This window comes from Hesperophylax consimilis, chromosome 2 (assembly GCF_061612785.1).
Source record: "Hesperophylax consimilis isolate HC1 chromosome 2, BYU_Hcon_1.0, whole genome shotgun sequence".
Classification (NCBI taxonomy): Eukaryota; Metazoa; Arthropoda; class Insecta; order Trichoptera; family Limnephilidae; genus Hesperophylax; species Hesperophylax consimilis.
In genome coordinates, this window is record NC_142837.1 from 38,187,816 (window position 1) to 38,211,950 (window position 24,135).

Below are 24,135 nucleotides of genomic sequence, written 5' to 3' on the forward strand. Positions count from 1 at the left end.
ATTATTAAAATTTACTTGAGTGAATCAAATGCAAATCATCTTGAGTGATGAGGCCTATTTCCACCTCGGTGGCTTCGTCAACAAGCAAAATTGTCGCATCTGGGGCTCGGAAAACCCAAGAGTTATTGTTGAAAAGCCTCTCTATCCTCAACGTGTGACTATTAGGTGCGGTTTATGGTCCGGCGGAGTCATTGGACCTTACTTTATCGAAAATGAGGCTGGAGCAACAGTTACGGTGAATGGATTGCGCTATCGAGAGATGATTAATGATTTTTTATGGCCGGAATTGGATGGTATTGATCTGGACAACGTTTACTTTCAACAAGACGGTGCTAGGTGCCACACAAGCAACGAAACCATTGATCTTTTACGATTGAATATCAAAATAATGCCTCTTATTGGAAAACCCTGTATAATTAACAATAAATTTGTTTACAGATGCCCCTACAAATCCACCTGGAGAAGAACTTCTGCTGTTGCTGGTGCAAGTCTGGTCCTCTGATACTAGACGTGAACCTGCCCGTGGTGGGGTATTGCTCTGGACAGGTCATCCCGCTAGACATCAGCTGCGAAAACGGCAGCAATGTTTCTATCAATGAGATTACTATCGAAATGAGAAAGGTAATATTATTATGTATTGAATGGCCTCTGTAATAGACCATGGTTGAATTGTTACGCACGGTGACCGGGTATCTCATCAAAATGACAGTTCAACACACCTACAAAAAGTGATATAAAGTCATGAAAAGTGATGAAACAAAAACTAGGTTAAATAGTTACCCATGTATAGGTAACTATTTAACCTAGTTTTTGTTGACTCTATATCACTTTTCAAAGGTGTGTTTAATTGTCATTTTGATGAGATAATAAAACAATTATTAATTATTGAAGACAATATTAGCGATTACTGAATGTTGTAGAAATGAGATCCCTGAGGCGAATGGGTGGTAAAACCATGTATGATCGTGTGAGAAATGTGGAGATCGGCAAAGAGTACAAGGCTGATGAAAGCGTAGTGAGTAAGATCAGGAAAGGGACTCTTAGATGGTTTGGGCATGAAGAGCGAATGAGCGAAGAAAGGAGTGTAAGGAGAATATACGATGCAAATGTGAATTTTAGAAGAAGTTGGGGACGCCGAGGAAGACATGGCACGAGCAAGTGAATCAGGTACTGTATGTATGAATGTGAATGAGGCAAGAAGTGTGTGCCAAGACCGAGTTGTTTTGCGGTCTGTCCTCTCTTCCTACTCCTGCGGGGAAACGGCGTGATGGTTATTTAGTTATATTAGCGATTGATAAGTAAAAAATTGAAACAGAAAAATCAGAAAAAGGTACAGTCGCAATTTGAACCCAGGGTCCTCGCATTGCTGGGGCACCACTCTACCAACTGAGCTAATGGGACCCTATCTCCTTCGGTCATATTCAAGGCGAGTGTCCTGGGTTCAAGTCCTAGTTCTGATTTTTCTGTTTCATTTTGAATATTACAATTTAAGGTTTTACTCATTAAGTTATTCCAAAATATTAAAAATAAAACACTTATTATTATTATTTAAATACCTGGTCCCCCAGTCTATGAAATTTTATTAATTTTCAGATAGTGAACTTCCGTTCTCAATTACCAACAGCGAAGAACAAGGAGGAGAAGATTGTGATTGCGGAGCTGAAGCTGGGACAGGTGGGAGCCAACGCCTCCAAGAACTGGAGAGAAACCATGCAGATACCCCCGCTGCCCCCCTCCAACCTCACCAACTGTGGAATTATTGATTTGGATTATGAAATAAAGGTCATTTTTTTATTTATTTATTAAGATCAAACGGCTTATATAACCATTAAAATGATTTTTGACATATTATGACCACCTCCGTGGTCTAGAGGTAAGGCTCTCAACTAGCAAGTCAGAGGTCGCAGGTTCAAATCCCATTGTACACAAGTAAATTTTGTTTAATTAATTTGTGTTATTTCACAAATTACTCATTTAAAATAATGTATAGTGTATTTGCGGCACGTTTCAGAGTGAAGATACAGTATCGCCCTGGTGTAAGACCATCATTCAGAATTGAAATGTTGCTTGAAATGGCTTTGACCGTGTTTGGTGACCAGATCTGAATAGCCAGGTACTTTCCTCTACCCCATCTCCTTCCCCTCACCACCACCCCCAGCCTCACAACAAATTGGGGATGTCATAGTCTCAATGGCTCCAGACGGTTGGGAGAAGTTGGGACTTTTGTGCGGTTTCACATGAAAAATAAAATAAAAACGTTTTTAACCTAAAAATATGGGATAACGGAATTGATCTAGGTGGATTCATTGACTTTAAACCGCAGTAAGCAGTTTCATATGTTTCCATGTTAATATTTTGAGGAGTAATATTAATTAAATAATAGGGTAAATATATACATAATATATACTTACCCCTCATTGAAATTATTCCAAGAATCCGAACTCTTACACATGAGAAAAATTTATTATCTACAATGCCTAAAATATATGTTTTCCCGGAATGTTCTAAAGTTTGTCGGGTAAGTGCCGATACACCCGACAAATTTTAACCAGCTATTCCTTTGCTGTCCGGTAACATTTTTATTTAATACAAAATTTACTATTCATCTTTTCACCACATGTCACCAATGTTTTATCCTTTGTCAAAGTTTGAAAACTCGTCTGGCAATATTTTGTTCGAGTTTCGTTGAATAATGTACGTACGTACCTACGTTGGCGCGCTTTTACAATCACAACGAAATGGCACGGCACCATTCGTGTCATTTTTAACTATTATTATTTAGTATGTACGAAAGAGCGAGGACAGTTTTTGACACACTTGCTAATAACAGCTGTTGAACACGAGAAACAATTCCAATGACAGTGACGGAGTGTGGATTTTTTATTTCTGTATATATATATATATATATATATATATATATATATATTTATCCCCTCTCGTACTATGTTGATCTCGCGCGACGGTACGCCAGGTATATGTTGATCCGTTTGCATTTGTTGATCCACCCCGGATATGTTGATCCATTACCCAATCTGGCATACATATGTAAATCCCTATAGATCAACTTGTGTCATCGAGATTTAGCTGTAAGCCACGCCCATTTTTCGGTCGCATATACATTTTACACGATTTATTTTGTTGATCTATATATTTCTGACAAACTTGACGGCTTGCATGTGTTGTAACTTAACCGCCAATTTCGTGCGCGTTGTCGTACTTTTTAGATCCTGTTAGCACATCCATATTCTATGAAAATGACTTTATACTTACAGAGGATAGACTGCCTCACGAGTATTTATATTGAAATGGAACTTTCGCAAACGTCAAATCCATGATAAAAAAATCTTTTGAACTTGATTAAACAAAAATTGTAAATTTGATACAACATTTACTACGTTTCGTGACTTAGCAGGGGTGCCCGGGTTCATGGGGTGAGGTTTGTCTGGGTCATTTTATAAGAGAAATTTTGAACTTTGATTGAATAAAATTTTATTTTAATGTATCTTTTACCATCTCTCCCGACGTAAGTTTCTTGTAATGATTAAGTTGAAACAAAGCGTAATATCCATAATATGTGCCTATTAAAATTGCGGCGATTAGATTGGTGAGAATTAAATTTTTCAAATTTTAAATTATGATTGCTAAAAAATTTATTCTAATTTGTTTATTACTAAACATGGCTAAAGTCATTTCAAGCTACGATTCCAACCAACGATGTTTTAGTATATGTTCGTCAATCAACAGTAGCCATAATGTCTGTACATCAGAGCCCTCGAGAACTATTACAATTATGTGTACCGCCGCCCCGGGAACCATTCATTAGATAACCAACACCCCTACCATAGGTCACCGCCAACGTTTAGCGAGATTTTTGTTTATTTCTTATATTTTTTACACATATCATATCCACACAGTAGGCCCTGAGGAAAATCGTAACCCTCAGGGCCTATGTCATCTTTGTGAATGCTGTGTTGAGGGAATTTTGAAGGAAAGGAAGGAGAGTGAGTTCTGGGAAGTAAATAGGTTTGATGGGTGGGTAGTAATCTGGGGTTCAGTGTGTTTGAGTGATATACATAAGAATCTAACTCTCCTACTGCGTTGAAAGGCGATGCGTTGAAAGAGGACTAATCGATCCGGCCCACCACGCAGTTATTAGGCAGGCGCATCCGCCGCCAAGCCCCTCACATACCTCACCCCATAAACTCGGGCACTCCTGATAAGTCACCAAACATATCAAACAACTTGGGGTGACCCATGGCAGAAGTGTGGGTTATCCAATAAATGGTTCCCGGGGCGGCGGTACACATACCCTCCTCCCAAATTGTGATAAACGTCTACTTTCAAATGTAAAACATAGTTTAAAACGTACCTAAATGACGGCCTCCGTTATCGAGGGGTAAGTCTATCGACTAGCAATCCGAAGGTCAACAATAATGCACCTGCGGACTCTGCGCCAGCCGGGATATAACAACACCCTGATTAGAATACATTTAATTGTTTTGTCTTTGATTTAATAAATATTTTTAATAAATTAAAAACGTTTATGGAATTCCACGTTTTGCCACCGCGATACTATTGATTACTTAACACGGCTAAATATTTCAAACCGACTTATTAACGATTCCAGAATGTATTTTATTTATTACTGTTTTAAAAATTTATCTGTTTCTTTAGACAATTAAACTACGTTTTATTACTTATCCACTGGAGCGATTTCTGCCATATTTTAGACCGGTCGGTGGCCGAGTTGACATCGCGTTTGGGTCCCACCCAGGCATAGTGTGTTCAATTCCTGGGCTGGCTAAGTCCTCCATCACAACACAAGCAACATTTTCAGCTAACTGTGGTGGTAGTAGGAGATTTTCAAATATTTCCAGGTTATTCTTAACCCGGGAATGTTTGTCTTTCTTTTCAAAAAGTAGTTTATATTGTTTCTGTTTTTATGTTTTCGGGGGATACCAGTACAATTGACCCAGTACTACAACTAAATCTAAGTTTTATCGCAAAACGTAGAAAATGCTTAAAGTCAAATTGGTTCAATTGGCCCCATATAATATTCATTTGGGCCACTGTAAAAAAAACTTCATATAAATTATAATCGAACAAATTGATTAAATATAATTGCATTTGTAACCACCTTGTAGCTGTTTTTTAGTTTATGCTTTATTTTATTTCAAAGAAAGATGCCGACTTCCGGTCATATTGTTTTACAATATTAAATATGAGATGATTCTTTTAAGAGCATTTCATTTTATTTAGAGAACTTTAAAATATACACATTTCCGGTAAGGGTTCCATGATAACTGAACACAGTGACAATTCAACAAACCTTTAAAGAGTGATATAAAGTCATTAGAAATGATGAATAAAAAATTTAAACCTAACCTAACCTAACCTACTTAACCCAGTTAATAATGTTTTTGTTTCATCACTTTCCATGACTTTATATAACTTTTTAAAGATGTGATGAATTATCATTTTGATGATTTATCCGGTCACCTCCGGTAAGATGTAACAATCGCTTATACAGAATATTAATATTTGAAGTTGAGTTGAGTTGTGCGATTAAAAAGTTTAGGATTTTATTTACCTAATAAAATGTGATAATCGATAAAAGATGGGTGGATTCATTGGTTATAATATAGATCATTTTGAATGTCTCTATATTCAAATTCGGAGATATGATTTTTTTATGTGACACCTCTCACTAGAGCGCACCTGTCTTTACACGTTAAATACAAAGAAACTATGTCGCCACCCAGTTGGGCAGCGTTATGGGGCGGGTTAAGATAGGGTCTGTAGGAATGAATTTATTAATGCGGGTCTTAAAGAGGCCCGGATTATATTGAGGAAGAAAAAAAGATGCCGATAGCTCGTTCCACATGCGAGCCGACTTACGATAAAACGAGTCGGAGAAACGACCCGTTCATATATGTATAGATAACATCAACTTAACTGTGAACGTGTATTCCGCGTGTCCGTCGAGTATCAAGTACGTGCACGGTGCACCGGGGATCAATGCTGCTAGCTCCTTTTAACAGGCTCTAATAAAATATCTGTAGAATAGACACAGCATACGCACATTTCGTCATACATGATTTAACCATACCGTACATATGCCTCAGGGATCTCATTTCTACAGTATTCAGTCTACTTTCAGCCTTCTTCTGCCAGTTCTATGCCTCACTTCCATATATTAGGGTAGGTACCAGCACTCCATTGTGGACTGCTAGCTTCGCTTCTTTGGACAGTTTTTTGTTAGCTCCAACCTCGTCCAATCATCCATTAATTACTCATTATAACCAAGAACCCGGCCACCCCTACTAAGTCACGAAGCGTAATCAGGAGAGATGGTAATAGATGCAAGTTCAAAATTTCCCATATAACATTATGCCTTTTGCCGCCATTTTGGATTTTGATGGTCAAAAGGTATCCCTCAACCAGTCTCTTTCGATCCGGCCCGCCACGCAGTAGGTATTTGTTTATGGATTTGATTTTTGCGAAAGTTTCGTTTCAATCTAAATACGCATACATTTCTTATAAACAATTCAAGCAACAAACAGTCGAATGAACACGTCGTTTTTATTTGAAACGGTACAATCTCACACTCATTTCATGCGATATTCGACTCTAGAGACTAATACTTTGAGTTCAATATCACAAAAGATTACGGAATCAGATAAAACCTTGTGATGAACAGTCCACCGATTGCCCCCTTGATTGGTTCATTTAGTAAAACCATATATAGGGACACAGATCAACTTTGTCTAATAACTTCTTACCTGGATCAACATACTACGGGAATAGATCAATATATATGAGATCAACATAAGTATGCCAATTTGGGTAGATCAACATAAATTATGCATCCGATTTGCAAACAAATTTTGAAAATTTTATGAACAGTACATCAAATGGTTTTTCTGGCAAACTGGCAACATTGATAATTATTGTACCACTGTTGTCAATTCATTCAGATGTATTCCATAATTGCCAAGTTATATGGTGTTAAAGGTGGATCAACTTAGTCTAACAACTTCTTACTGGATCAACATACTACGGGAAGAGGTCAATATATATATATATATATATATATATATATATAGGTCCCACTACATTTATTGCGTCCGTGCGTAAATCCGTCTTTGGGCGTCCAGCACTTCTAGTTCTTTTTTTTAGATTGTTTTTGTGAATATTGCACTATGTTTTACTCACGATAATCGCTAATATCATATTTTTTTAATATTCATAATAATGCAGGTTTTGATGTTTATTACACTTTCATACATTTCTAGCGTCACGTACATACTCACGTCCGGGTGTATATTTTTTGTATATTGAAGGTTCCTTTTAATATAGGTTTCACGTCCGTTCACTCTAATTCAATTGTTACGTCCGCCGTATATTGCTGACTATTCTAATAAAGGTTTCACGTCCATACTGAATAATATATTCTTGCGTCCGAGTGTATATTATTTGTTTGGTACATGGCGTTTTGAAGGTCGATTTAATTTTTACGTCTTCCGTATATAAGGCCCTTAAGACTCTTGGATTTGTTTTGAGAGTTTCAAAAGGTAAATTTAGGCCGTTGTTATGCCCCTTATATTATTAAACCCCTTAGGATTACATGAATTATTCTGATATGGGAGATATATTTCACCTTAAAAATAATCAATATAAATATTGTTTATTTTAATTCTTTTATATATCTAGACAAATAGACATCTATATTTTTTGCAATCTTTTGTTCATTTTGAATATCTACTTATGTGAGACTTCTTATCATTTTTACCAATGTATCTTATTTTATTATACGCTTTTTTGTAACATTTTTTTTCATTCTATTTTGTTTTCTCTATTGTTTTAATTTTGAAGAATTTATAATAACTGCGATACTCAACTATTAAACTAGAATGTAAACGTCTATTAGATGTAATAAATAAATTAACAAATAAATAAACAACACAAAATATTTCTTACTTTTCTAGTGAAGTTTTCACGTTCATAGTGAATTAATTAATTAATTACAGCATCTGTGGTTGAGAGATAAGACTCTCGACTCGTAATCCGAAGTCCGTAATCTGACGGTCAAACCCGGCGTGCGCAAATAAATTTTTATTTGTTTGTGTTATTTCACAATTAATACATTAAACATAATATAAAGTGTGTTTGCAGCACGTTCCAGAGTGAAGTATACTCTCAGTATCGCCCTGGTGTGTGACCACCATTCCGAATGGAAACGTTATTTCCAAGCTTTTGCCGTGTTTGGTGACCAGATATAAATAGCCAGGTACTTTTCTACATTTCTCTTCCTCATCTTCATCCCCTCCCCAATACCTTCACCCTAGTACTCAGATTGGGGATGCCACAGTCTCGCTGTTCCAGACGGGAGCGGTTGAGACTCTTGTGAGGTATATAAAAAATATATGTATATACATTTATGTTTTATTTTTTTGACATCCAGAAACACACCAGACCTGATAACAAACTGTCTATTGATAGTGAGAAGTTTGAATGAAAATCTTGTTGCACCTTGTATACAAACGTACCTACTGGGCGCAGGCGTGCGACAATTTTTTTTACAATGATATCCTTAGTAAAAATGTATCATTTCATAACGCGCCAGTTCGCTCCATTGCAGAGGGCGGTTGGACATTTTTAGGTCGGGATATCAATTTACCGTCCACTGTAAACCATCTTACAAAAATGTCTGAGTGCTAAGTGGCAACGTTGTAAATGAACTGAATGTTGCCAAATCTGGCGTTTTGCTTCACCAAGGACTCAAACAATACATAAAAATGTACAAATTCGCCAACGGCCATGGGGACGCAATACTATCGACGAAATGCGTGGACGCAGCACGGCCGTCGTTATGTATACAAAATAATATCTACTCGTGATTGGTCACGAGGATACAATACCATCGACGCAGAACTTCTGTCGTTACGTATTCAATATAATAATATCTGTTTTTATATTTAACTTAATTAGTTCAACCTCAAATTGCAATATTTTAATTAATGAGTTAAACTTATTAATACCATTAAGTTCAAAATATTTTTTTTTAATTTTTTTATTTCTTAACATCTTTAGTGTTACAATATTTACAACATAATATTAAATAATATTTAAATCACTTTTCTGATAAGTAAGATGCTTGTGCTTAGGAGAGGACAACAATATATTTTTACATATTTATATTGCAAATATTATTACAAAAACTATTAATAGCCTTACAAGAAAATACAATAAAAGCAATAAAAACAGGTTAGTTATAAATAATACCAAGGAATGATAAGCAGAAACATAATATGTGGAGTTTATTAAGCAGAATTGATTTGAAAGTACCTACACGGCACACACGCTCATGTAATCTAGTAAAATAAAAATGCTTGTCTTAGAAGAATATGTTCAACATATGTATAATAACATTCTCTCTGATTCTATCTTCAATGTAACCAAAATAAATATAAAAACTATATTAAAAATGTATTAAACGTGTACCAAACTGCATAAAATGTTATTATATTATGTAATGACATATATTATGTAGTATTACGTTATAATAATCTTCTGTTTTAATAATCTCCTGTTATAATAATCTCCAGTTAAAATAATCTCATGTTATAATAATCTCCCTCTTGAATAACGTTATATTTTTTACAAAATGAAACAATACAATGTTTTAAACCACTTAATATTTATTTTATACAATATTTGGGTTCAATCCAAACCGGTCGACGAAATATAAATAAAAATAAAGTGGTTTAAAACAAAGTATTTGTTTCATTTTGTATAATGTCAAGCCACTAAGTGTTTGCTTTCTTAGATAAATTTAATATTTTTTAGTTCTTGTAAGTATAGTTTTTAAATTTTTACATACATAATAAAATAGAATATTGCGGAAATCTGCAATTGGTTTCTCAGTTAGGTAAATTACACGTGTATAAATGAACCACATTGTAAACTGTTGATTTCCCTGAAATAAAATAAATAAATAAATAATTTAAAACAATAAGAAAATTTATTAGGTGGTATTAGAGAATTTTAAATTGTTTTTTTTGTAACTGTCATAATTTTCCTCAGATATATCCAGGAGTAATTTATTGAATAATTTTATACCGTTAAATAAATAATGATGTTTTGCTGTTGTAGTTCGAACTAGTGGTACGGTTAGTCCTCCAATATAAATAATTATTTAGCTTAAAATTAATTATGGAATATTATTTTTATCAAATAAATCTTTATGTAATTGAAGTTCTTAATGTACGAGTATTTTTGTCATAAATTTTTGTGAGAAGGGAACCGGGAAACCTTGGAAAACATTTATTTGTTGGATAGTTATATGGCTTTTTTAAATATGATTTTTATTAATATTTTTTGAATTGTCACAAGTGGACGTAGGTATGATTTATACGCACCCCCCCCCCCCCCGCAAAACACGATTTCATATTGTAGTAGTGTAGAATGTGCAAGTGCAAAATAAATACCTTTAAGTATTTCTAAGTCTAAAAAACATAAAGATGAGTTTTCTCATTCTGTCTACTGTGGAGTTTATTTGACTTTTCCATTTGATGTTATTATCGATAATTATTCCAAGATATTCACAGCCTAAGCACCCTGATCAAGTTTCTGAAGGAATCGCTTGGGTACCTACTGGACTATAAGGGTATAATAGAGCTATGTATTCGATACATGCGATTATATTAATTGGCTAATTATTTAGATTCATTAATTGACAAACAGTTTGCGTTACATATTGGTATTTCATTAACATTGATATCCGTAAATTTTTCTTTAGCATAGACTACAATTCCACTACTTTTATTTTTGTGTTAATTTGTGACATATTGTTTGTAGTTTGGAATACTTGGTATATTTTTATGTATTGCATGCGAGTGTGCCTCGGATAGTATTAAAAAATCTGGTTGTGGACATAATGTTAAATACATAGGTATACCAGAAGTTCGTCCATGTTTCAAATTATACTCCTTATGTTTAAGTGCAAGATTGTTAGTAGGTTTATTATATTGTTCTAGATTTTAGTGCATTCGCTGTATGTTTCACATACGTATTCTTCTATATTTTTTATTTTTTGTTGATTTCATTTAAGTTAAAGTTTTCATTGCATTTATGAAGGTGTGATAAAATATATAGTTATAATTCTATAAATATATTAATAATAATCATCACAATTTGTGTTACGATATTCTTGCTAGATTTTAATTCATATCTTGAGGTTTTTATTTTATTCTATAAGATTTATTTTATATTCAGATAATATTCGGGAACTTATAAATTGTTTGTTTAATTGACAACAATATTTAATTTAAAATAAAACAATAACTTTGTAAACACCACTTTTATTTTTTATACTTTGTGCCGACCGGGTTTCGCTCCCAAAAAAAACGCTTTTTCTTTAAAAAAAAACAACAACGGACGCAATACTACCAACGTAATGCGTAAACGCATCACGATCGTTGTTATGCATTAAAAACTACGCAGGATGCTTCTTAGTTCTTAGTGTCAAGCGGCATCGTTGTAAATTAACCCAACGTTGCCAAATCTGATGATTTACTCAACCAAACGCTCAAAAAATTTATAAAAATGTACTCGTGAATGGCCATGGGGACGCAGTACTATCGAAGTAATGCGTGGACGCAGCAAAATCGTCGTTATGCATTAAAAACCACGCAAGACGATTCTTAGTTCTGAGTATCAAGCGGCATCGTTGTAAATTAACCAAATGTTGCCAAATCTGATGATTTACTCAACCAAACGCTCAAATAATATTTAACAATGTACTCCGAATGACCACGAGGACGCAGTACTATCGACGTAATGCGTAGACGCAGCAAGACCGTCGTTATGTATTCATAATAATATTTCAACGTGATCGGCCAGGGGGACGCAATACTATCAAAGTAATGCGTGGATGCAGCATGACCGTCGTTGTATATTCAAAATAATATCTACTCGTGATCGTTCACTGGGACGCAATACTATCGACGTGATGCATGGAAGCATCATGATTGTCATTATGAGTTAAAAATAGTATATTCTCATGAGCGGTTACGGGGACGCAGTACTATCGACGTAATGCGTGGACGCAGCACGACCGTCGTTATGTATATAAAATAATATCTACTCGTAATCGGTCTTGAGGACGCAATACTAACGATGTAATGCGTAGACGCAGCATGATCGTCGTTATGTATCGAAAATTATATTACTTCGTGGACGCGGCAAGATCGTAGAAATGAATAAAAACATACACTGCTCGATATATACATCGTGTAGCGAACCTGTCGGCAAAATGTCAAACGTTCAATATTCGTTTTCAGACATTTTGAGACATTTTTTGCTTCCACAAAAATTTTTGCCATACGATTCTACATGGGGTAAGCATCGTTCTGGCCAATTTTGAGGTCAAAACATTGTAGCGTCCGTATATCGGACGCTGTAAGTCGGTGGACGCTGCAATGCTATGGAGTTTTTAGGGGTCGGACGCAACAAATGTAGCGGGATATATATATATATATATATATATATATATATGTTATGGTTAAGGTTTTCACGGGTGTAAGATGTAGAATAATGTTCTCGGTTTACCCGCGTAAAGTAGTCCTTAAAAGGACTTTTTAATTTCTGACGTTTCGGACAGATCTCACTGTCCATCTTCAGAGGCCTTATGTCCAGAATTTCGTCTCAAACTGAACGCTTTCGCGTGTCTGTTCGGTCCGGAAGTCAAGATACAAGTCTTGTTGAAGTCCGGAAGTCCGTTGAGTCCGGAAGTCAAGATACAAGTCTTGTCAAGATACACTTGTATCTTGACTTCCGGACCGAACAGACACGCGAAAGCGTTCAGTTTGAGACGAAATTCTGGACATAAGGCCTCTGAAGATGGACAGTGAGATCTGTCCGAAACGTCAGAAATTAAAAAGTCCTTTTAAGGACTACTTTACGCGGGTAAACCGAGAACATTATTCTACATATATATATATATATATATATATATATAATGTATGAATGTATTTTTAAATATAACCAATATCCATATATGTGTATCGAAGCACATACATGTATAATATTATAATATAAACATTCCATTAAGTTATGCTGCCTCAGTATCCCAGGTATACCCACTGGTACTGGTAGGCACTGGTATTACATGTGGAATTTTTTTTTGTTAGTGATCTTTTAACTCCTCATTCAGGCCTCAGCCATATTCTGTCGACAGTTGGAGAATTTTCACTTTTCATATAAAAATAATTTATAAAAAAGTCTTAAGTTTTCTTCAAATCACAGTCGGTACCTTTGGTTTTGTACAGGTGCACATTTTAATTTTTCTTTATTTAACTTCTAGATTTGAGTATAAAGAGTGGTGTTTTCTCTTGTTCCTTACAAGTAGTCCAAGCGATGACCGTAAAAATCCAATCCCATAGGCCACGTGAACCAAATTAGTACCTTCACCGCTCACCAAGCTGATGCTCCTTACGGTAACCTCCAGAGGCAGCAAAATATCTCATCGGCCACAAGAATGAAACCGATGTCAGAATTTAGATAAAAATTCCCTGTTTACGAATATATCGTTCAACCAAAATTATATTAAGGAGAACCTTGTGGTCTACGCGAGTAATTTAAAAATGTCGCTAGAAGAAAGGTATTTTTCGCTCGAATAATCGCGTAGACCACAAGGTTCTCCTCGTCCGAACGACATATTCATAAAAAGGGAATTTTTATCTAAATTCTGACATCGATTTGTGGGCCGATGAGATGTTTTGCCGCATCTGGAGGATACCTACAATGTCATTTGTTAGGTACTTCTCCCCACACAAAAGTTGGCCGAACGATTTTTTTTTTCGTAACAAATTTGCAATCAACTTTTGCCATTAGTTTTGGTAATGTGGCACGTCAGATATTTTCATCCCAAAAATGACACCGGAAGTCGTCGCTTTCCAGGACTCCTCCCGGGCCGAAATGTGGATGAATGCGTTTTTTTTACTAATCTTATTTGGGGTTAAAGCCCAGTACCAATTTGGTTCATGTGGCCTATGGGATGGGATTTTTACGGTCATCGCTTGGACTATAACTATTTATTTGTTAACTAAATTTTTTTTTGTTATTTTCTTGCGCAGTAGTACTGATATTTTGACTTCTAGGTAACATGTTCACCGTCCGGTGTGCATATGGATATGGAAGACAAGAAGAACATCATCCTGGGGACTGTGCCCATCGTTGGCTTCGATGCCATGCCCCCTGGCGGGGCCCCCGTGCCCGCGCAGGGTCAAGGGGAGGGCTATGGACAGCCAGGGGCGGAGGCCCCCCTGCTCCCCAGCGCCCCCATGATCCCTGACCCTGGTCTGGGGCCTGATCCCAACCAGCCCGCAATCATGCCCATTGGAGCTAGTACACTGTATCCTCAACTAGGTAATTCATTCATAATATTACATTAACCACGTCTTCAAATTATTTACCCCGTATTTTACCTGATTCCGTCGACAGTTTGGTTGCTTTTATAAAGTTTAACTCCCGGCCCTGAGCCAAATAGCGCAACAAACTGGCGCAGATTAAATGTTAAAAAGTCTTAAGGTTAAACGCAACGCTCGTTGTATTCTACGTGTTCAGAGATGGCGTTAATTAATTAATTTTGTTTAAATACGCTTTTGCAAAGTATTGCTTTACAAAATTAAGACAAATCATTTGTTTGCGCCCGTATATACGCAATATGAATATGAATCAATAGTTTTGTTCGTTTAAAGACTTAATTCTTTCGAGAAAGGCACACAAATACAATATTTTACCGATGATTCAATCCAATATTGTATTTGTATGCTTTTCTCGATAGAATTGAGTTTTTATATGGACAAAACTATTTATTCATATTCATATTGCGTATATGAGGGCGCAAACAAATAATTTGTCTTAATACTGTAAAGCAATACCTTGCAAAAGCGTATTTAAACAAAATTAATTAATTAACGCCATCTGTGAACACGTAGAATACAACGAGCGTTGCGTTTAACCTTAACTAAAACTACATCAACAATGCAGCTTTCTTTTGGACTTCTAAAAAAATAGCTCATTGTGCTATTGTAATTGCATGTCCGTCACACTAGACACACAAAATAACATAAAAAACCACATTTGAACAAAGAAAATACATTTATTTTGCAACAAAACTTTACAAACATCCTTCCCCCCAGATATAATTAATAATATTTGGGTGATTTGCATAGCGCCGTTTTTGTAAAAAAAATCACCTCAAAGATGCTGTATTAGATATTGTCAGCGCCTTGGCAAGACGCCGCCTGGAGCGGACTGCTCCAATTGTGCCGGCACTGGACCGGGCATGTTCACCAAGGGTGTCCTGATTCAACAGCTTGACCCCCGGGTGTCTAAGGTATAATTTGAATTTCTGTGAAACCCCCCAATCTGTGTACGGCCCGAGTGCCCCTTCTAATCGAGCGTTCTACGAGATGGAGCGTGCAGCATGCACCACAATCACATCAGTTCGTACATGCAAGAGTCCTGATTGACGGCCGGTTGAGTGGTGTACAGAGCGTTCAGCGGGGTGTGCGCGTCCAGGCTCAAACCGGTTTGTGTTGGAATAGCGTTTGTAGTACACTTGCATGATATCGTTGGAAGATATAATGCAGGAGTTATTAAATCTGATATAATATGAAAGTTAGTAGGTACATGGAAGTTTTTATAGCGATTCTATTTTTTTCTAATATACAGGGTGTATCGGAACGTACCCGACAAACTTTAACCAGCTATTCCTTGGCACATTTGGAGTAAAAAATGTTATGGGCACTTTGCTGTCTGGTAACATTTTTTTTTAATAAAAAATTTATTATTCATATTTTCACCACATGTCACCAATGTTTTATCCTTTGTCAAAGTTTGAAAACCCGTCTGGCGATATTTTGTTCGAGTTTCGTTGAATAATGTACTACGTAACTATGTTGGCGCGCTTTTACAATCACAACGAAATGGCACGGCACCATTCGTCTCATTTTTAACTATTATTATTTAGTGTGTACGAAAGAGCGAGGACACTTTTTGACACACTTGCTAATAACAGCTGTTGAACACGAGAAACAATGCAAATGACAGTGACGGAGTGTGGATTTTTTATTTATTTTTTGTTTTTAATGGAAAAAAAATGTTACCGGACAGCAAAGCGCCCATAACATTTTTTACTACAAATGTGCTAAGGAATAGCTGGTTAAAGTTTGTCGGGTACTTGCCGATACACCCTGTATAATCAAACGGTGACACTGATATTCATGTACATGGGTGGAATTATCTTTGTTTAACCTTGAATTTTCATATAGTGTATAAAATTCCCAATTTTTTAAAATTTGTTTTACAATTTCATTCCAACATTCCTTTCACATATGATAAAGTTAAAATTCTCTTCTAAATACATGTCGATAATATCACATGAAGCCATGACTGTTTCCCCCGAACGCTGTCTGTTCACTGAGGCCAGGCAGCGAAGCTCCATGGTCGCACGCCCCGCTCGCAGCCCACTCCGCAGAACGCTCTACCACGCGCCTCACACTAAGAGTTCTCTCCTATAAAGCGAGGCATTGACACCAAATCGATATGTGTTCATCTACTTCACATTTCCTACAGCCATATTTTCTTTTAATCTTCCTTCAAAGTAAACTTCCTTTAAAGTATTAACTTCTTGGGGTTTCTACTGTCAACCTCAATTTGTTCTTTTTAATTTAATTTTTAAGAAAGACAAACATAATATGAATAACCTGAAATTTTTTTAATTCCTCTTACTATGATCATAATAGGCGTCAAATGTTACTTATGCAATGATGGAGGACTTAGCTAGCAGGGGATTGAACCCACAACGCTTGAGTTGGATCCTGACGCTTTGAACATCCTGACCACCTAAACTATTCCCGTAACCATTCAATTGCCCTGCTTTTTATCAAAAGTAGTCACGATTTCCCCGGTACAAACAAGCGACTATGCAATACGTCAGTCCATTACTGTAATTACATTATTTTCTATGATAATATCTGTTTGTCATAGATAAATAAATAGGCAACATGAACAAAGATTTTGTTTATTTTTGTTTCAAAATGGTTTCCTTTTATTTAATTTTACAAAATGCTTATCGATTTATTAATTGTTCCATTTTAGCACAACCCACATTCCAAGAAGGTCAGTTCTCCGCAAGAACCATCCACGATGCTGACGACCACCAGAACATGATCATCAATGGCAGATCTGACTTCACTCCGCGCTACCCCACCTACGGAGGCTACCCTCAACCGCAGCAATAAGATCAACACCCCTTTAAATGTTACGTATTGTATAAGGCTTAATATAACTATGCATTATTATGGGCTATGTCTTAAAAGAATGGTGCTTCCCCTAATTAATTACATACCAAAAAATAATGTGCTTTCTTGATACTTCCACTGCGTTAATACCTAATTCATTACTCTACAAATGATTAGATATGAAACATATAGTTATTAAACTTAGCTCAACCCAACTCCTACAGAATTCGAAACCCACGCTGTAAACTGTCTCAGAATGTTGGTCATAAATCAAATTTAACAGCCTATTTAGAGACATTTCGGTGTGGGGAACTACGCGTTATTTAAAGGTGCTTTCCATTGTCTGATTAACATTTACACTAAGGGGGTGTCTCACCACCTCCGAGTAAACTGTCGAGAAACTACTCATCGAGTAACTTCAATCATGGGATTTATACGACTGTAAAAACTGACATTTAATTAATGGTAGCATTTCTAAGTGGCGTTGAAACAGATAATGTACTCTACTCGATGATTACAGCTAATCGAATGTGGTGAATTTCACTCATAAGTATATACAAATTGATCTCCATATTTATTTTCGTTCAAATGGTGTCATAATTGTTGATCATAAATTTAATGTAACTTGGTGAATTGAGCTGTCTGCCAGTTCTACCTCTGCATCTGAAAACTTTAAAAAGTCACTTATTTCAAGATTGTAGGATGGTGAAAATAGCATAAAACTACTTTTGTGAATCAGCCTTAATCTAACCTAACCAAGGGGTGTTTTCACAAATTATGAATACTGTTAAAAATTTGTGTAGGATCTTAAGTTGTTTTTTCTGATTTTGATAATTTTAATATTTTCATTCATAATTATTGATTTTAAAAATGATCTAAAACCGCAAATTCCGAAACGTCATTTTGACGCAGAAAACTTTCGCCAACGTTGCCCGGCGTGACGTCAACCCCGCTGTATTGACAGTGGATAAAAACGAACATGTCGGTGTGGCGGCAAATTGAAAATGGCATATACAGGTTTTCCAATAAGAGGTGTTATTTTGAATAGCCCGCTATTTCGGTAGATGTTACTTTTAAAGCTGTCATTTTTTGACATTTGACAAGTAGAAACTACTACATAAATAAAAATGGAACGATACACGCTTCAACAACGCATTGAAATTATTAAAATTCACTTGAGTGAATCAAATGCAAATCATCTTGAGTGATGAGGCCCATTTCCACCTCGGTGACTTCGTCAACAAGCAAAATTGTCGCATCTGGGGCTCGGAAAACCCAAGAGTTATTGTTGAAAAGCCTCTCTATCCTCAACGTGTGACTGTTTGGTGCGGTTTATGGTCCGGCGGAGTCATTGGACCTTACTTTTTCGAAAATGAGGCTGGAGCAACAGTTACGGTGAATGGATTGCGCTATCGAGAGATGATCAATGATTTTTTATGGCCGGAATTGGATGGTATTGATCTGGACAATGTTTACTTTCAACAAGACGGCGCTACGTGCCACACAAGCAACGAAACCATTGATCTTTTACGATTGAATATCAAAATAACACCTCTTATTGGAAAACCCTGTATTTATATATCCGTTAACATAAAAATACTTTAATTATTGTAATTTTTTTACAGAATTACAAAAACATTGAAAATACCCTATTGGATGAATTTAGTCCTTTGCTGTGTGTTACATAGTACATAATTTGAAAATTGGTCGATTTATTTCTCTATAACCTTCTATAATATTTTAATATAAACTATACACTCTATTAGAATATAGACTCTGTTTGTCTATGATATATCTATGGAAAGAAACATATATATAAAGTTGAATAAAAGATATTCGCATTATGATATTATTTATCTCTCAGGTTGTTATTTAAAAAAATAGATTACATACAATTTCAAAAAACGATTTAAAATTATAAATATAATAAAGCGCCGCACAAAAACAAATCTTATTACATAATGTTATAGGTATAGGTTGTGCAATTAGAGTTGAGATAAACACAATATAATGATTAATGTGTATTGGTGCTTATATGTATACACTTTCAACAGCCTTTTGTCTTTGTTGCGCTTACTTTTTGTTATTAGAGAGAAAGAGACAACAAGTATATACAATCATTGTAATGCTTTCGGAAGGCGAAACAGCTTTTCAAAACCCTTTCAGACTTTTGATGCTTAACCTCTCAGAAAAGGACTTTTATTTACTTTGTGTCCCTTTGCGAACTGTCAAAACGCGAAAATTTTTGTGTTATTCACGAGTTTTGTTAAAAGCTTCATAACTCACGTTTTGGGAAACGTAGCCTCATTCTAAAAAATGTTTTGGAAAGATTATGAAATTCACTATCGTATTGTTTTGTTATACGTAAATATTTGCGTTTCTAAATATACATTTTCTGAAAACGTCAAAAATATGTAAAAATCGCTGACCATTATTTCAAAGCTGTGAAAAATGTACTATTTTCTGAGTATCATAAAGAAATAACACTTTATATATTGAAGAAATATAATTAAAAACTATTAGTCACCTCAAAATATTAACCGTCCAAACTAAAATATTTTTAATAAATTATTTAAAAACGCAATAAATTATGAACGAACAAGATGACAAGTCCAATCGACTTAGATAATGCACCTCGAAATTCCATAGATATTCTCGAATGCAGACGCGTAGCGTTATTCATTATCGATACTCTGTTTTTTAAATCATGGCAATCCGTATACTAGTGATGGAAATAAATCGATTTTTGTAAAATCTCGCGCGTTTACGTGAAAAGACGTACTAATGTCTTGACCGCTATTATCATATTTACGTCTTTTGACGTTCTAATGTTCCGAGTGGTTAAAGACAATTTATAGGTAAGGTTATTTGATTTTTTTTATACTTTAAAAGTTATTGTTAATTTCATTTGAAAGAACATTAGGTAAAAAAATATTTTTTTTTTTTTTAATTTAAAAAAAATTATACGTAAAAAAATTTTAGTCGAGATTGAACACAAAAATCACATTTCTAAATATAAAAATGGCTGCCGCCTAAACTAGTAGCTAAAATCCAATTTAAAAAATAGCGCGCTAAGCCAGTTATACAAGCAATCTAAAAACAACTGCCAATTTTTATTCAGTCTAGATAGGAAGGAAAAAATAATTAAATCTATGTATTTTGAAATATACGCATGGTCGGAAATGGTCAAACTTGCTGTATGCAAGCAATGCGTTTTTGTGAGTACTGTGTTTGACTCAACTCTGTTTGTATAACCTACAACCTATTATATAATACAGCCAATAGATAAGATAGTTTGTCTTCCAGCCCTGTTTTTTTTGTATATACGATTGAATACAATTTATTTATAAGGATTTTGCATAAATAATTGCATTGCACTTTTATAGACCTAAGTCCACCTGAATGGCTTTTTACTAATATTTAGATTTAAGAAATGAAATATGAACTAATACAATTGCACAAAATTTAGTCTTTTGTTAGATAATTATCCAAAAATAATAATTTTAATAATATAAAACAGACACAATTTCAATGACTGATTTTTAATAATTTTCTTTACGAGTTATAATTCCTTACGCTGCGTCTTACACGGGCAAAGACCGTGTGGATGCTACTCGTTGTGAAAATTTCAAATGGTTGACGCTACACGAATAATGACGCGCTGCAGCGTTGTGTATTGGTGTTATCAGTTGGTTTGACATTTTTAAAACGCAGCATTACATGTAAATCTGTCAGCTTAACTCTGGTGCGTAACAATGTTTATTATTTTTATGACACTGTTTCTCATGGACAAAACATGCTTAGTAAAAAATAAGTTATTGCCAATATTTCTAATATACAGGGTTTTCCAATAAGAGGTGTTATTTTGAATAGCCCGCTATTTCGGTAGGTGTTACTTTTGAAGCTGTCATTTTTTGACATTTGACAAGTAGAAACTACGCCATTAATAAAAATGGAACGATACACGCTTCAACAACGCATTGAAATTATTAAAATTCACTTGAGTGAATCAAATGCAAATCATCTTGAGGGATGAGGCCCATTTCCACCTCGGTGGCTTCGTCAACAAGCAAAATTGTCGCATCTGAGGCTCGGAAAACCCAAGAGTTATAGTTGAAAAGCCTCTCTATCCTCAAGGTGTTACTGTTTAGTGCGGTTTATGGTCCGGCAGAGTCATTGGACCTTACTTTTTCGAAAATGAGGCTGGAGCAACAGTTACGGTGAATGGATTGCGCTATCGAGAGATGATTAATGATTTTTTATGGCCGGAATTGGATGGTATTGGTCTGGACAACGTTTACTTTCAACAAGACGGCGCTACGTGCCCCACAAGCAACGAAACCATTGATCTTTTACGATTGAATATCAAAATAACGCCTCTTATTGGAAAATCCTGTATAATTAACACTAACACCAACCGTCAGGAGCCAGTGAGAATGTGGCATCTCCAATGGTATGCTGTGAGGCTAAAGGTAGTGGGGAGGGGAAGGAGATGAGGTAGAGGACGGTGGGGGTGGGATGGCTACTCAGATCTGGTCACCAAATGCAGCCAAAGCCATTTCAAGCAACGTTTCAATTCTGAATGGTTGTCTTACACCAGGACTATACTGAGGGTATCTTAAACTCTGGAATGTGCCGTAAATATACTATATATTATTTTAAATGAGTAAATTTATGAAATAAAACAAATTAATCAAATAAAATTTACTTTGATTTGAACCCGCAACCTTCAGCTAGCTAGTCGAGAGTCTTACCCTTCGACCACGGATGACTTCCGTCAATGAAATGGTTATAGCTTATGTTTATATCCTTAACTGTCCCACTCCTTTGAGCCACAGGCCCGCTGTCTCCAGACGGTTTGGAGCAGTTGGGACTCTTCTGCGGTATTTACATAATAAAACTGTCCAATCCTAAAGAATCTCTTGAAAATGAAATGAGACTTTACTGATATTTAGCCGTTATATGTGCCTTCAAATAATATTGATGCTTTTAAAATTAAGGATATCTACCATTTTTATTATTAACAATTTAATGAATTTTCAAACAATATGTACGTTTTGTGAAGTTTTATATATATTTTATTGAATAATAATGTGAATTTCTTCTTTTTTAACATAAATTTATTATAATTATTGTATTATTGCATGTTAAAAATATATGTACCCGAAAATCTATACATTTTATTGTAATGTCAATTTTATTGTTTCGTATTTTGTACTTGCTTTTTGTTTTGCAAATAAACTTTATTAAAAAACATAAAAAAATGTTTTGGTTATTATTGCCTACGGTTGGGTTGTTTCAAACTCTTGTCACATTTGATTGACCACCATTTTGACATTTGAACGGTCCCCGATAAAAGGCGATTTCCCTGATAAGTTTCAGTGTTCTATCAAATTGTATCAGCCATGGTGCATAACAGCATGACCGTTATATTTGACGGGCTGAGAAACTTCATTTAACAGGGGCCGTTCAAATGTCAAATGGAGGTTGATACACGCCAAACCCTTTTATGACTAAAAATAGATGGCAAAATTGAAATTAATGACAAGTAGTTAACCCTTCAGATTTTTAAATATTTTTACCAACAAGTTCCAACGACAAGTTGAATTTTCTTGGAATTTTGGAATGCTCCCTTGGTATCTAAAATGTGCTACATAATACTTATTTTTGAAGTTATCGTTAAAAGAAATACTAATTTAGAAACTAGATAAAATTGTCTTTGATATATTTGCATTTGAAAACAACATTGAACTTTTTAAGCAATAAATTTTTAATATCAAACACGAAAATGTTAACAAAAAACTTACCAGGACATTTTGACTCGATTGAAAGAATTGATGTTTATTAAACATATTCCTTTTTTGTAGGCAATTAGTAGTAAAACTGTCACTTCAATTTTTATGCCGTTTATACAATAAAATAAAAAAAAATTGTTTTTTAACTTTCAACTGTCAATGAAAAAATACCACCAATTCGTAATCATGCACTTAGACAATTTTTTTAAATTTTATCCATGTTATAATGTATAAATATTTGATACAAATTGTGAAGAATAATTATTTATCTTTCCAATGACGAACAAATGACAGATCTACGTACATTTTATAATGTATTGACGCCCCGGTCAGATCTGTCTTTCAGAGGCTATAATCGAATATGATGTTTGTGGCTAGTAATGTCCTTCCGAGGCCTGAAGGGTTAATTAACAACACAAAAATAAAATAATTGTATTTAATTATGCTCTACGAATTATAGAGCTTGGTTTCGTGCTTTTTCGTGTTATTGATCCCTTCGGCACCAGTGCATAAACAGGAAACGCGCTCCTAACATATGTACACGGTTGACATTTGTCACATGAGAACGGGTCGCTTTTACGACTCATTCTTGAGTTCAACAGCTCAGCTATGGAATGATTTGCCAGCTTCTGTGTTTCCTCCCTCCTACAACATGGGTCTATTTAAGACCCATGCTCACTCCTTCCTCTCCTCAAAAAGTCCCTCCACACAGCATTCCCAGAGATGACTTAAGTCAAGTTTCCTGTGTGGTAAAAAAAAAAAAGATCTTGGGCGGCATTTTCGAATTGCTTCTAATACTATTCTATATCACGGGTGTAACTGAGATAACAAGACACGCTTACTCGCTTAAACTATAAGACGAATACATAATTCTGTATGAGATGACCTACTGCTATTAGGTTGAACTTCTTATACTTATGTGTTGCCACATTTGCTATTTTGCTTTCTCTAAGGGCCCGTTCCCACTTCCGTTCGGAGGTGGGTCCCGTTTTAAAAACGGATGCCCTAGTGGCTGTAGTGGATGTATG

The 24,135-nt window shown here is 35.2% G+C and overlaps 1 protein-coding gene across 1 annotated transcript in view; it reads left to right on the forward strand.

Annotated features, from left to right (window-relative positions):
• The window catches only part of LOC149425988 (arrestin domain-containing protein 3), a 41,771-nt gene extending 19,206 nt beyond the window's left edge, over window positions 1-22,565 (forward strand). Inside the window, exons 4-7 of the mRNA XM_089642699.1 lie at window positions 439-621; window positions 1,594-1,782; window positions 14,163-14,430; window positions 17,170-22,565. Coding sequence (XP_089498825.1) covers window positions 439-621; window positions 1,594-1,782; window positions 14,163-14,430; window positions 17,170-17,312 — 783 coding nt within the window. The 3' untranslated portion in view covers window positions 17,313-22,565. The remainder of the gene's footprint in view (window positions 1-438; window positions 622-1,593; window positions 1,783-14,162; window positions 14,431-17,169) is intronic.
• The last annotated feature ends 1,570 nt before the right edge of the window (window positions 22,566-24,135 follow it).